Genomic DNA, 14,730 nt, shown 5'->3' on the forward strand with positions numbered 1-14,730 from the left:
TATTGGGGTGGTCATCACAAAGCCCTGACCTCAATCCTGTAGAACATTTGTTGACAGAACTGAAAAAGTGTTTACGAGCAAGGAAGCCTTCAAACCTGACTCAGTTACACCAGATCTGTCAGGAGGAATGGAAAATTTGAAATTGGAACATTCACCCAACTTATTGTGGGAAGCTTGTGGAAGGCTACCCGAAATGCTTGACCCAAGTCAGGAATTGTGAAAAACTGAGTTTAAATGTATTTGGCTAAGGTGTATGTAAACTACCGACTTCAACTGTATATCCCAACCAGAAGCCATGGATTACAGGCAACAACCGCACCAGTTTCAAGGAAAGGGACACTAATCCAGACGCTTATAAGACATCTCGCTGCCCTCAGACGAACCATTAAAAAGGCAAAGAGTCAATACCGAATCCTAATACACCGGCTCTGACGCTCATCGGATGTGGCAGGGCTTGCAAACTTTTACGGACTACAAAGGGAAACCCAGCCTGTGGGCAGCCCAGTGACGCAAGCTTACCAGACGAGCTAAATGTCTTTTATGCATGCTTCGAGGCAAGCAAGACTAAAGCATGCATGAGAGCACCAGCTGTTCTGGACAACTGAGTGGTCACGCTCTCTGTAGCCGATGTTTTCAGCAAGACCTTTAAACAGGTCAACATTCACAAGGACGCGGTGCCAGACAGATTACCAGGACGTGTACTCAGAGCATGCGCGGACCAACTGGCAAGTGTCTTCAGACATTTTCAACCTCTTCCTGACCGAGTTTGTAATACCAACATGTTTCAAGCAGACCACCATAGTCCCTGTGCCCAAGAAAGCGAAGTTAACCAGCCTAAATGACTACCGCCCCGTAGCACTCATGTCAGCAGCCATGAAGTGCTTTGAAGATCTGGTCATGGCTCACATCAACACCATCATCCCGGAAACCCTAGACTCACTACAATTTGCATACTGCCCCAACAGATCCACAGATGACGCAATCTCAATCGAACTCCACACTGCCCTTTCCCACCTGGTCAAAAGGTACACCAATGTGAGAATGCTGTTCATTGTCTACAGCTCAGCCTTCAACACCATAGTGCCCTACAAAAGTCATCACTAAGCCAAGGACCCTGGGTCTAAATACCTCCCTCTGCAACTGGATCCTGGACTTCCTGAAGGGCCACCCCAGGTGGTAAGGGTAAGCAACAACACATCTGCCACGCTTATCCCCAACACGGGGGCCCCTCACATGCGTGCTTAGTTACCTCCTGTACTCCATGTTCACTCACGACAGAGTGGCCAATTACGACTCCAACACCATCATTAAGTTTGCTAACGACACGACAGTAGTAGGCCTGATCACCGACAACGATGACACAGCCTATAGGGAGGAGATCAGAGACCTGGCAGTGTGGTGCCAGGAAAACAACCTCTCCGTCAGCGTGAGCAAGACAAAGGAGCTGATCGTGGACTACAGAAAAAGGAGGGCCGAACAGGCCCCCATTAGCATTGACGGAGCTGTTGTGGAGCGAGTAAAGAGTTTCAAGCTCCTTGGTGTCCACATCACCAACAAACTAACATGTTCCAAACACACCAAAACAGTAGTGGAAGAGGGCATGACAACCCATTTTCCCCCTCATGAGATTGAAAAGATTTGGCATGGGTCCCCAGATCCTCAAAAAGTTCTACAGCTGCACAATCGAGAGCATCCTGACCGGTTGCATCACCGTCTGGTATGGCAACTGTGTGGCATCCGACCGTAAGGCGCTACAGAGGGTAGTGTGTACAGCCCAGTACATCACTGGACCCAAGCTTCCTGCCATCCAGGACCTATATACTGTCAGAGGAAGGGCCAAAAAAGTGTCAAAGACTCTAGTCAACCAAGTCATAGACTGTTCTCTCTGCTACCGCACGGCAAGCAGTACCAGAGCGCCAAGTCTAGGTCAAAAGGCTCCTTAACAGTTTCTTCCACCAAGTCATAAGACTGCTGAACTATTTACTGTACATTAACCCCCCCCTATTTTTACACTGCTGCTACTCACTGTTTACTATCTATGCATAGTCACTTTACCCCTACCTACATGTACTATTTACCTTGACTAACCTGTACCCATGCACATTGACTCGGTACAGGTACCCCTTGTATATAGCCTCGTTATTGTTATTTTTTTGTGTTACTATTTATTTACATTTTTGGTTTAGTTTATATAGTATATATTTTCCTAACTATTTCTTGAACTGCATTGTTGGTTAAGGCCTCGTAAGTAAGCATTTCACGGCGCATGTGACAAATAAAATGTTATATTTCCATTTAATTTTTTTTATACATTTGCCCAAATTTCTAAAAACCTGTTTTTGCTTTGTAACAAAATGTGGAAAAAGTCAAGTATATTTTCTGAATGCCCTGTAAATACCTACGCACTATAGTTCAGCCTAACGAAATCCTTCCTATCAATTTAGAGGTATTTATATCACTTTCCTCATTCCCATCCGACATGTTTTGGCACATATATACCTCCACATCAGGTTTTGTTTTTTCTGTGTTATTTTCTATTGTTGCTGAATATCTTTCACATGTCTATTCATGTACCTTGGTTGGAAAGCAAGGTAGTAACAGAATTCCTTTTCAGTGACCTACCAGTATGGCATGCATGTCACAACATTCATCTCATCAGCTACTCAGTGCAGATGAGTTCAACACCTGGCTCTGGAAATACATCGCCTACTGATCAACATTCCGCAAGCTTCTAGCCATCCAGGACGTACATGACAGGCGGTATCTGAGAAAGGCCCGGAAAATTGCCAAAGACTCCAGTCACCCGAGATATGAACTGTTCTCCATGCTCCCGTCTAGCAGGCGGTACTGGCACATCAAAGCTCCTAAACTCCTAAACAGCTTCTATCCCCTGGCCATAAGACTGTTTAATGGCTAACAACTCCTCTCCTTTTCCCACAGACTATCCATAATAAGAAGAGACTTAGCAGCCTCAGAAATTGCAGGCCAAATAAATGCTTCACAGAGTTCAAGTAACAGACACATCACAACATCAACTGCTCAGAAGAGACTGCGTGAATCAGGCCTTAATGAATTTCTGCAAAGAAACCACTACTAAAAGACACCAATATGAAGAAGAGACTTGATTGGGCCAAGAAACACATGCAATTAGGCATTAGACCGGTGAAAATTTGTCCTTTGGTCTGATGAGTCCAGATTTACGATTTTTGGGACGCAGAGTAAACGGATGATCTCCACATGTGTGGTTCCCACTGTGAAGTATGGAGGAGGAGGTGTGATGGTGTGATGGTGTTGGGGTGCTTTGCTGGTGACACTGTCTGTGATTTATTTAGAATTCAAGGCACACTTAACCAGCATGGCTACCACAGCATTCTGCAGCGATACGCCATCCCATCTGGTTTGCGCTTAGTGGGACTATCATTTGTTTTTCAACAAGACAATGACCCAACACATCTCCAGGCTGTTTAAGGGCTATTTGACCAAGAAGGAGAGTGATAGAGTGCTGCATCAGATGACCTGGCCTCCACAATCACCTGACCTCAACCCAATTGAGATGGTTTGGGATGAGTTGGACCGCAAAGTGAAGGAAAAGCAGCCAACAAGTGCTCAGCATATGTGGGAACTCCTTCAAGACTGTTGGAAAAGCATTCCAGGTGAAGCTGTTTGAGAGAATGCCAAGAGTGTTTAAAGCTGTCATCAAGGCAAAGGGTGGCTACTTAAAAAAAAAAATTGGGGTCAATATATGATTCCATATGTGTTATTTCATAGTTTTGATGTCTTCACTATTTGTCACACCCTGGCCTTAGTTATTTTTGTTTTCATTATTATTTTAGTTAGGTCAGGGTGTGACATGGGGAATGTATGTGTTTTGGTTTGTCTAGGGGTTTGTACGTTTAATGAGTCAGTGGCTTGTCTAGGTGTTTGTATGTCTATGGCTGCCTAGATTGGTTCTCAATTAGAGGCAGCTGTGGTTTATTGTCTCTGATTGAGAGCCATATTTAAGGCAGCCATAGGCATTTGGGTTTTGTGGGTAATTGTCTATGTTCTATGTTGCATGTGTGCACTTAGTTCTTTCTTAGCTTCGCGTTCGTCTGTTTGTTGTTTTGTTTCGTTTGTTCATCTTCTAAAATAAAGAGAAGATGTATTTTTCACACGCTGCGCCTTGGTCCTCTCTCTCACCGCAAGACGATCGTGACACTATTATTCTACAATGTAGAAAATAGTAAAAATAAAGGAAAACCATTGAATGAGTAGGTGTCCAAACTTTTGATTGATACTGTATATATTATCAGTAGTATTGATACATTCCTGTTACCAGTCACTTTTCAGCCCTGTTTACATGTATATCCTACTACCAGTCACTTTTTATGTATTAACCCATCTCAACCACTGCACTAAGGTACTGGTACTGACCTGTATACACTGAGTATACAAAACATTAAGAACATCTGCTCTTTTCATGACACAGACTTACCAAGTGAATGCAGGTGAAAGCTATGATCCCTGATTGAGGTTACTTGTTAAATCCACTGTAATCAGTGTAGTTGAAGGGGAAGAGACAGGTTAAAAACTTCTTATGGCTGCAGGGGCAGTATTGAGTAGCTTGGATGAAAGGTGCACAGAGGTGCCCATATTAAACGGCCTGCTCCTTAGTCCCAGTTGCTAATATATGCATATTATTATTAATATTGGATAGAAAACACTCTGAAGTTTCTAAGACTGTTTGAATTATGTATGTGAGTATAACATAACTCATAATGCAGGCAAAAACCTGAGAAGTTCCACTTCCTGTTTGAATTGTTTCTGAGGTGTCAGAACCATGCTCTCAATTGAAATGACAGCGAGGTATAGATGAGTTTTCACTTCCTACGGCTTCCACTAGATGTCAATAGTCAACAGAAATTAGTCTGATGACTCTAATGTGAAGGGGGGCCGAAGGAGACAGGAATGAGTAATCACTTCCACGGGCTGATCACGCATTCACCATGCGCCTTCACATGAGTAAGACGTCCGTTCCATCGCTCTTCTGAAGTCAATATAATTTTCCGGTTGGAACGTTATTCAAGATGTATGTTAACAACATTCTAAAGATTGATTCAGTACATCGTTTGACATGTTTCTACTGACTGTTACGGAACTTTTGGACATTTCGTCACATTATAGTGGAAGCGCTTTCTGACTTTAGAATTGTTTACCGAAGGCGCGAACCAAAGTAGCTAATTGGACATAAATAACGGACATTATCGAACAAATCAAGCATTTATTGTGGACCTGGGATTCCTAGGACTGCATTCTGATGAAGTTCATCAAAGGTAAGGAAACATTTATCATGTATTTTCTGGTTTCTGTTGACTCCAACATGGCGGCTAATTTGGCTATTGTTCTGAGCTCCGTCTCAGATTATTGCATGATTTGCTTTTTCCGTAAAGTTTTTTTGAAATCTGACACAGCGGTTGCATTAAGGAGAGGTATATCTATAATTACATGTGTATAACTTGTATTATCATCTACATTTATGATGAGTATTTCTGTTGAAACGATGTGGCTATGCACTATCACTGGATGTTTTTGGAACTAGTGAATCTAACGCGCCAATGTAAACAATGATTTTTTGTTATAAATATGAACTTTATCAAACAAAACATGCATGTATTGTGTAACATGAAGTCCTATGAGTGTCATCTGATGAAGATAATCAAAGGTTAGTGATTCATTTTATCTCTATTTCTGCTTTTTCTGACTGCTATCTTTCGCTGGATAAATGGCTGTGCCTGTTTGTGGTTTGATGGTGACCTAACATAATTCAGTTTTAGTGCTTTCGCTGAAAAGCATATTTGAAATCGGACACTTTGGTGGGATTAACAACAAGAATACCTTTAAAATGATATAAGACACATGCATGTTTGAGGAATATTAATTATGAGATTTCTGTTTTTTAAATTTGGCGCCCTGCACTTTATCTGGCTGCTGTCATATCGATCCCGGTAGCGGGATGCAGCCATAAGAAGTTAAAGAAGGATGTTTAAGCTTTGAGATAGTTGACATGGATTATGTAGGTGTAGCATTTTGACAAACACTGTGCCTTTGAACTAGGTATGGAAGTAGGTGCCAGGCTGGTTTGAGTCAAGAACTGCAACGCTGCTGGGTTTTTCACGCTCAACATTTTCCCGTCTGTATCAAGAATGGTCCACCACCAAAAGGACATCTAGCCAACTTGACAACTGTGGGAAGCATTGGAGTCAACAGGGGCCAGCATCCCTGTGGAATGCTTTCAACACCTTGAGTCCTTGCCCTGACGAATTGATGCTGTTCTGAGGGGAAAAAGGGGGGGGTGCAACTCAATATTAGGAAGGTGTTCCTAATGTTTCTAATACTCAGTGTATACCCACATTCTCGTGTTTTTCAACCCATATGTGTTTTTGATTTGTTTAATATATTTTTATATTATTTGAATATTTTCAATTTATTTATTATCTATATTATTATAATTACTGCATATTACTGCATTGTTGGGAAATAGCTCTCAAGGTATGCATTTCACTGTACTGTTTTACACATGCATCTTGTGCACATGGCGAATAAACTTTGAAACTTCCTGTTTTTTCACAACCTGAAGCTGACACTTCTTACAAGGGACATTCCAGGATCTCTAATCAGACAAAAAACTGCGTTGCTCTACTTGAACAAGTCTGATTGCAGTTATGAGTCTGTCCGAAGGTCAGGGTGTGTACTGTATGTTTGTGTGTGCATGTCTGATGCTATCTGGATGTAGTGCAACTTGTAGGTTTACCTTGATGGCTGTGGATGCTATCTGGATGTGGTGCAGCTTGCGCAAAGTGCTCTCTCTGTCAATGAAGTAGGAGGCAGCCAACTGGTGCAGAGTCTCCAGAGTAACACTGGACGAGTTGCCAGAGTAGTCGCTCACCTCGGCCTTCTTACTCAGCTTCCTCTTGTCCACAAATATCGCTAAGGCCTCTTCCCCTGCAAACAGAAAGACAGCGTTGGGACAATGTTTGCTGACGGTGTTTAAACAGGCTTTGTTTAAACTGGTTGGGAAAAAGTTTGCTGGCTAACATGGTTGAAATAGTCTATACAAATGTCAGCTGATGTTATTTAGACAGTCTGAACTACATAACCAACTGTTAGTAGTAATGGCAATAAAATGTCATATCAATGTATTATTCACTGCCAGTGATTATAACTATTAACCAGGTTCTATTTGGTAGTATATGAACAATTATAAAGCAGGAAGTTTGGGTCCTGGATGTTGATTGGGAGAAACAACATTTCAGCAGTGTGTAGATCAGACAATATACCACAAGTACGGCTCAAAAACACTTGTTTCCTGTTCTTTTTCTGTTGGTAACCAGTTATTAATAGCAATAAGGCACCTCAAGGGTTTGTGAAATATAGACAATATACTGTACCATGGCTAAGAACTGCATACAGGCACCCTGCTTCACATCACAGCCCTTAGCCGTGGTATATATAAGTGATAAATGCTCCCGATCTGTACATTACCTTGGAAACTCAGTGGGACGACCGATGCATACGCAGAGTCCCTCTGCAGACTTAATTCGTTCCAAGGTAATGTACAGAGTGGAGAAATTTATCCCACTTATACCACAGTCAAAGAAAACAATACTAAAGCAAATATTTACCTGTATAGAACAGAAATGCCATGTTTTCATTTATATAAATTCATACTGGCATAGAAAAGTTGGTTAACAACCCAATTCAACAATACCAGTTGCCAAAAACAGCTGGTCAAACTAGAGACATGAGAGGATTTGATAGCATAGCGCCACTTGCGTCATGACTGTAACATTGAAGGTCCGGAGAAATATAGGTTCATCACTCGCCACGTTAAGTCATCAGATGCTGCTGCAAAATAATAACAGTGTGTTCGTAAATTCACTATGGCCATCTACTCTGTTCTCAGAGCACTCTCGTCTGTGTGCCAGAGCGCAGAATAAAAAATGTATTTACTAACACGGAACCCTCGTTGAATATGACCAGTGTAAATAAATGTCGGAAAAAAACATTTAATAAAATTGTTGCCAGCACCACAGTTAAAGTCACTTAGGCTCTAGATAAATTGAAAACATCCAAACCAGCTATGCTAGGGTAAGTAAAATGATCAGAGTGAGGTGTTCTCACATTTGTGTCTGGAAGTAGCTAGCGAGCTTGCCAACTTTAGCCAGTTAGCTTGAGTGTTTGACTGCCGTTGCGAGGTCAGAACGCTCGGATCAACCCTTCACCTCGGCCAGAGGGTCAGTGTGTGCTCTGAACGCTCTGGATTTACGAACAGACAATCTGACAACACTGAATTAACAAACAACCCAGAACACACTCTGACACACTGGTGGAAATTTACAAACACAACCTAAGTCTCCGTGGAAACAAATTATTGCTATTTAGCTAAGTTTTTCCTTGTTGGACATGCATTGACAATGTATCTAATTTCAGTTTGTGTGCTTGTTAGTTTAGCTTTCTGTAACTTTGTAGCAAGTATGGTCTACATGGTGTAGTGCGTAAGAAAGATAAAAAGGCTCCTATTGTTGGAACTACTTCAGAGGTGTTGTAACGATGTGCGCTGAGAGTCGGGAAGCAAGTTCAGGGTTAATAAATAAACACTAATCAGAAACACGAACAACGTACAGAACTGACACAGGAACAGAAACAATGACGCCTGGGGAAGGAACCAAAGAGAGTGACATATAGGGAAGGTAATCAGGGAAGTGATGAGTCCAGGTGAATCTAATGAACCGCAGGTGCGCGTAATGGTGACAAGTGTGCGCCATAACGAGCAGCCTGGTGACCTAGAGGTCGGAGAAGGAGCACATGTGACAGGTGTCCTGTATCTTTTCCAACTGTTACGTATACAGTATCTGGTTTTAATGCCCACTCTAGAGTGCCCTTCTAGCCAATCAGAAACTAGTATTCAACAATGCTGTGGAATAGTAGGAAATTATAAACTGGGTGGTTCAAGCCCTGAATGCAACGGGTATGACAAAATGTTTATTTTTACTTTTGTAATTACATTGGTAACCAGTTTAAAATAGTAATAAGGTCCCTCGGAGGTTTGTGGTATATGGCCAATATACCACGGCTAAGGGCTGTATCCAGGCACTCTGTGTTTCATAATTCTTAAGAACAGCCCTTAGCCGTGGTATATTGGCCATATACACCACACTCCTTCGTGCCTTATTACTTAAATATACCACACCCCCTCTGGCCTTATTGCTCAAATATACATTCAGATTCAGAGATAAGGCAGGACGTAATCCGTATTATGTGTTCTTCCTCCGCTGCAGAAAGGTGCCCTTAATAACCCATGTTCCAGAACACGGACAGGCAATCAATTTATAACCCCAGTCAGCAGCACATCTCTGGCTCATGGCCAAGCACTAGCTCCTCGTCTTCCTCTCCTCATACTAGTCTGAATTGGTTGTGTGCCAGAGCATGGAGGTTACATCGCATCAGCCAGCACAGCAGTGTATGTGTTTGTGTGTGTGGGCATTTTACGGAGCCACTCATAACTACGACCTTTCCAGGAGCCCGGCTGAGGTAATCGACAAGTGTTGCTTTCCAACAGGAAACCCATTCCCCTGGCTGCCCCGACATCCCCATTGCTTTGTAGCTGAAATAAGCTGTTCTCCTGTAAAGAGCAACCACCCTCACGGCGTTGTCCACATGTCTATCAAAACACAACAATGCAGTGTCGCTGAGGGTTATAGTGTACATGTATTGAGGTTTTTAAAATGGGCTTTATTTATGTAGATAACACATTCTTGAAAGGTCTTCTTCTGAATTCGTATAGGCTGCTGTACCAATATTGTACATGTCCTGCCGTCAGTGGAATTGATCTAGATACAGATCTGTTAAACATCAGCATTTTTGTGGTACTGGGAATTTACTCACAGATTACACAAAGATTATCAGATTACCGTACCCCCCATCCTCACTATTAGGGGGATGAAAAATATGACCCTGTATCAGTTGATAGGGGTCAACTTCTACAGTTATACCTCCTCCTGCATTCCCACAGAATTCCCACAGTGGTTTGTTTACCTCCCAGTGTGGCCGACAGCAGAAAGTGAGTCCCATACTTCCTGATCAGGTTGTCAGTGATAAGCTGGGTGGTGGGTCGCCGACCTAGTAGACGGATGTTACGGATGAACTCTGGCGTCAGGGGCAACGGCGACTCCAGGAAATCTCTCCTCTCCACAGCCAGGTTGTTCACCTTCCACCTCCCAAACTCCCTGGAAAGGAGACGACAGGGAGGATAAGACACCATTGAAGTTGCTATTCGGTAAATAAGACTCACTAATTACATGATGGTATTAATGATTTTCTGTCAGTCTGTCCTGTCTGTCTGGCAGAAGGGTATGGGGAGAGGTGAATCTACAGGGGCAGCCATCAACCACATTGCCTCGCCTCACTGCATCATTAGCTTTAAGTTCTGACAGAGAGATGGGGGAGAGAGAGAGAGAGAAAGGAGAGAGCAAAAGAGAGCGAGAGAATAGAGAATAGAGAGATATTCCAAAGCAGGTACCATTTGGAAGATGAATGTAGCTGGGGAGGAGACTGCTCTCAAAGCGAGCAGCTGACAGGTGCTCTCCTTAATAACCACATCATGACAGAAATGTGTAGTGACAGTGAAACCCATAGACATCGGCCCATCTCTAACACTCAATACAACTCATAATGAGGGAGGAAAGAAAAGCGCCGCAAAGGAAATGCTGGAGGCGGCTGTAAAGTTCTGAAAGCCGGCTGAACAAAATATTTCTCATGAAATATTAGTCTGTAGATGTGACATCCTCCCCTGTTTACATTGACAAACATTACTAAATTATTTTGAATGCAACCTTAAAGATGGGAACTTTGTATGCCGTTACACCTTGACAGACTTTGTTTGCGTTAATCTGCTGTGTTTAAATAGTCATAGTATCTAGTATTTTAATTGGCTCTGACAGGTTCAGATAATATTTCTGTGAGTCAGGTTGAAATGAACATGGGCTGTGTCAGTTAGCTGGAGGCTACAGTAAAAGCTATGTCATGTAGGAAAGCATAGGCCTTATTGCCAGTTGTTTTTCCTCTTCTGTCCATCCCTCTGTCTTGAATTGCTATACTTCAATGTATTTCTCTCTCCTCCTCCACCACACAAACACAAAATACACACAGACACCCTCCCTAACTACTCTCACAGGTACGGGTTAGCACTAAATGATGCACCGCGGTGTGAAGTGGAGGCTTGTCTGCTATAATCAGAATAGGTTGGCCATCCTGGGCTGTAGGTGATGGATGGAGAGAGGATGGCCTTTTGATGGAAGATATATCACATTAAAGCAAGAGTAATGAGGGAAAGCATCACACCCAGATGTTTGATGGATTCAATCATGGTAAAAACCCTGAGTGCAACCTGCTTCTTTCTATACAGTCTTATGGGGCAATGTGGAATTATGTCAAAGAATTTCAAGCTGCTCTTGTATAGTCAGTAATGTAGCAATACATTTACTTTGTATAATATACATTTGCATGTGTCCATTTATGGAAAAGCTTTCTGAAATACATACATGAATCATACAGTGTAATAAATATGCAGTATGCACACTCATATACTTCTAATTTTAGACATGGCCCTTGAGTAATTTGTCAGTCAGTTACACCAAGCATAACCATTAATCCTGACCTCTTTTCACTCCATACATATACATTCCTCTTCAACTGGGATACTATCGTATTCTATGTTAGAGCTGAACTCGCCAGTTCAAAGGTATCGCACGTAAGAAGCAAGAGAGGAACAAGAGAGGGGAGAGAGAGAGGAGTGAGAAAAGAAAGGGAGCGAAGGAACAGGTAAGGAAAGTGTAGCCTCAAATCCCCTCTGTCGCTCGTTTCTGCAGTTATCGTTGACTGTGATAAGCTGGGCTTGTCTTATCTTAAACCCCCCATAGGCCTAATGGCATGTCCACCGGGAAGTGAGATGAAATGGATTTCACCATGGTGCAGTTTTCGGCGTTCTGCCGTCTTTCCTTATACTAGACCATGCAGTTATTATTTATATCTTTCTCTCATCACTGTACTGTACGTAGCTACCTTGGTTTCATTTGCGATACCGTTAATTCATTTTCACATATCTCATTGTTGGACTATTTCTGGGAGTGGAGATTATGAGAGCTGAGATTTCTGAGAACTGGGATACTGTATCTTGGCCTGCATACTGCATCTACCTTGGTTTTCATTTCAAAGCAACACATATGCACTGAGCCTTCTCACTAACACCCTTAGACAAAAAGGTGCTATCTAGAACCTAAAATGGTTCTTCAACTGTCCCCATAGGAGAACCCTTTGAATAACCCTTTTTTGGTTCCAGGTATAACACTTTTGGGTTCCATGAAGAACCCTTTCCACAGAGGGTTCTACCTGAAACCAAAAAGGGTTCTCCTATGGGGACAGCCAAAGAACCCTTTTGGAAACCCCTTTTTGTAAGAGTGTATGGGTATGAAATCAAAAACCAAGGTATTTTTCAGGTGTCCAAAAGACAGTTTAAAATTTGACACATTGCAGCCTTAACTAAATATGTCATTCACTCTGTGACCTTCTCTATGAAATTTGGCGCCAACACACCCACTTATGTTATTCAAATGCAATATGTCAAAAACACAAGAGATACACACGCATAGCCTACGGTTGCCTACACCCTGGTGTCTATGGCAACTGTCACTTGGCAATGGATGCCTAGGACAGGTGGTGCAGCGGAACCCCGTCTCTACTCATGTTGACTGAGGGAAACACTGTTTCACTCGCTAAATCACTGAGTGATTCCCCAAACAGGAAAACAGCCTTCATTTACCTGTTATAGGACTCATTAAAATTATTTCAAATTCAATCAGGAGAAGATGGTGTGATTTCATTACTGCAGCGTAGAAACACGCCGCCACTGTAACTAGAAGTACCCAGTTGTGGTAATTCATCTTCTCTCTGTCAGTGAGGATTATGAGAATTTAGCAGAGATCCAAAACTCTGCAGGAGCAGAACTGGGCAGGAAAATAATAGTGTCACTTTCCATCTCCTCAAGTCTCTTTTGCTGTGAAATTATGTGTTATGGGCAAGGGAATAGATTGTCAGATATGAGAGGTCATTTGAAAACCAACAAACGGTGTGGTGGACTGTTTGGGTATGCTGCAATCGCTGGGAATTGGCAACAGAATGGACATATTGGATGTATGCTTGTCAGCATGCCACATAACTTATATTAACAGAGACAGAGGCAATTAGTACCACCTGCATGCACTTTAATACAAAATGCCCACCACAATATTCCACAATAAAACCAAAAGTTGTCTGGCAAAGTCGGCAAAGCAATGTCTACACGGCAGGGGTAGTCTAGTCAAGTACTATTTGAGAAGGTCCGGTCACACAAAATCGCCTAGGTGGCAATGGTCCGAATGGATATTGTCACTTATCGGCGTAGTAACAAACCCCCACCTCGCATCCCATGCGATCCCAAACTGTTCACACTCCATTTTTTGGCAGAGAGGAAATGTTGCACTTTTAATGTTCATTTCATGTAATTCAACAGATTTTGCTGTAGAATTACAGGAAATCCCCCCCGTTAAACATGAGCTGGTTGTAATTTAGCGTGCCTCAGACACAACCTTGAGGCTGACAGTAGCCTCTCAGGGGACTGTCTGATAACGCAGAGTAATAAGTATTAAGAGCCTACTAATCACTTGGCCACATGATAAGACTATTAATCTTACCACCCATGATGCTCAGGCCACAGAGCTAGGTTGGGCCGCACTAGCCAGAGGAGAAATATATTTTAAAAACTTCAACGCAGGAAGCCGATCACCATAGCCCATAAAACACCCAACACAAATCCATAGATTTCAATAACCTTCCAAGCCATGATGAATGGTATTTATGGCATAATTGCCACTAATTTGATATAACAAGCCAATTTATGAAATTGTGTTTAGCGTGACAAATCATCAGTTATTTCCCCTACACTAAAGTAATCAACATATTTTACCTGATCAGATTTCAGAATATGCATATGGGCCCTTGCTTGTAATAACCTTGATCCACTTTTTTTTTTTTTTACATGTTTTTTTAAATCACCCACAATAGCTATATTATTTATGTGTCTAGGTGCATAGATAAAAAAAAATAGTATTTACATAGATAAAAAAACATTTCCACAATAGCTACACAAGTAGGTGCCATTTTGTCATTCTAGTTTACTTGCTAGAGAAATGAAAGTTCTTCACTCCTCTCCAAGGGCCTTTATTGAACTGAAGGAACTGCAATGAAGTCAAATGAGGTTAAGTGAATAATGTTTCCACTAGATCATTATAAAAGGGGTGAGGTGAGGTCTTTCCACATAAGTGTTCAAGGCCTTCCTTCCAGTGGTATTTACTTCACACCTTTAAACCCTAGCCTAACCCTAAATACTAGCCAGCCTCCACCCAATACCCCACTCTGAACTTTAGTCATTGTCACTAGCTGGCTACTACCCGGTTACTCTACCATGCACCTTAGAGTTTTCTGCCCTATAGTCAAGGAACACTGGTCTCTGATAATGTTTACAGCCTGTTTTAACCACTTCATATCTACAGTACATTCGTAAAGTATTCAGACCTCTTCCCTTTTTCCACATTTTGTTACGTTACAGCCTTATTCTAAAATGGATTAAATTAAAAAAATATCCTCATCAATCCACAC

The 14,730-nt window shown here is 42.1% G+C and overlaps 1 protein-coding gene across 1 annotated transcript in view; it reads right to left on the reverse strand.

Moving 5' to 3' along the window:
• The window catches only part of LOC139578609 (BMP/retinoic acid-inducible neural-specific protein 3-like), a 71,994-nt gene that overhangs the window by 11,808 nt on the left and 45,456 nt on the right, over positions 1–14,730 (reverse strand). The window contains exons 3-4 of the mRNA XM_071406452.1: positions 10,075–10,265; positions 6,791–6,981 (exon numbers count right to left, since the gene is read on the reverse strand). Of these exons, the coding sequence (XP_071262553.1) occupies positions 6,791–6,981; positions 10,075–10,265 (382 nt within the window). The remainder of the gene's footprint in view (positions 1–6,790; positions 6,982–10,074; positions 10,266–14,730) is intronic.

This window comes from Salvelinus alpinus, chromosome 6 (genome assembly GCF_045679555.1).
Source record: "Salvelinus alpinus chromosome 6, SLU_Salpinus.1, whole genome shotgun sequence".
Taxonomy (NCBI): Eukaryota; Metazoa; Chordata; class Actinopteri; order Salmoniformes; family Salmonidae; genus Salvelinus; species Salvelinus alpinus.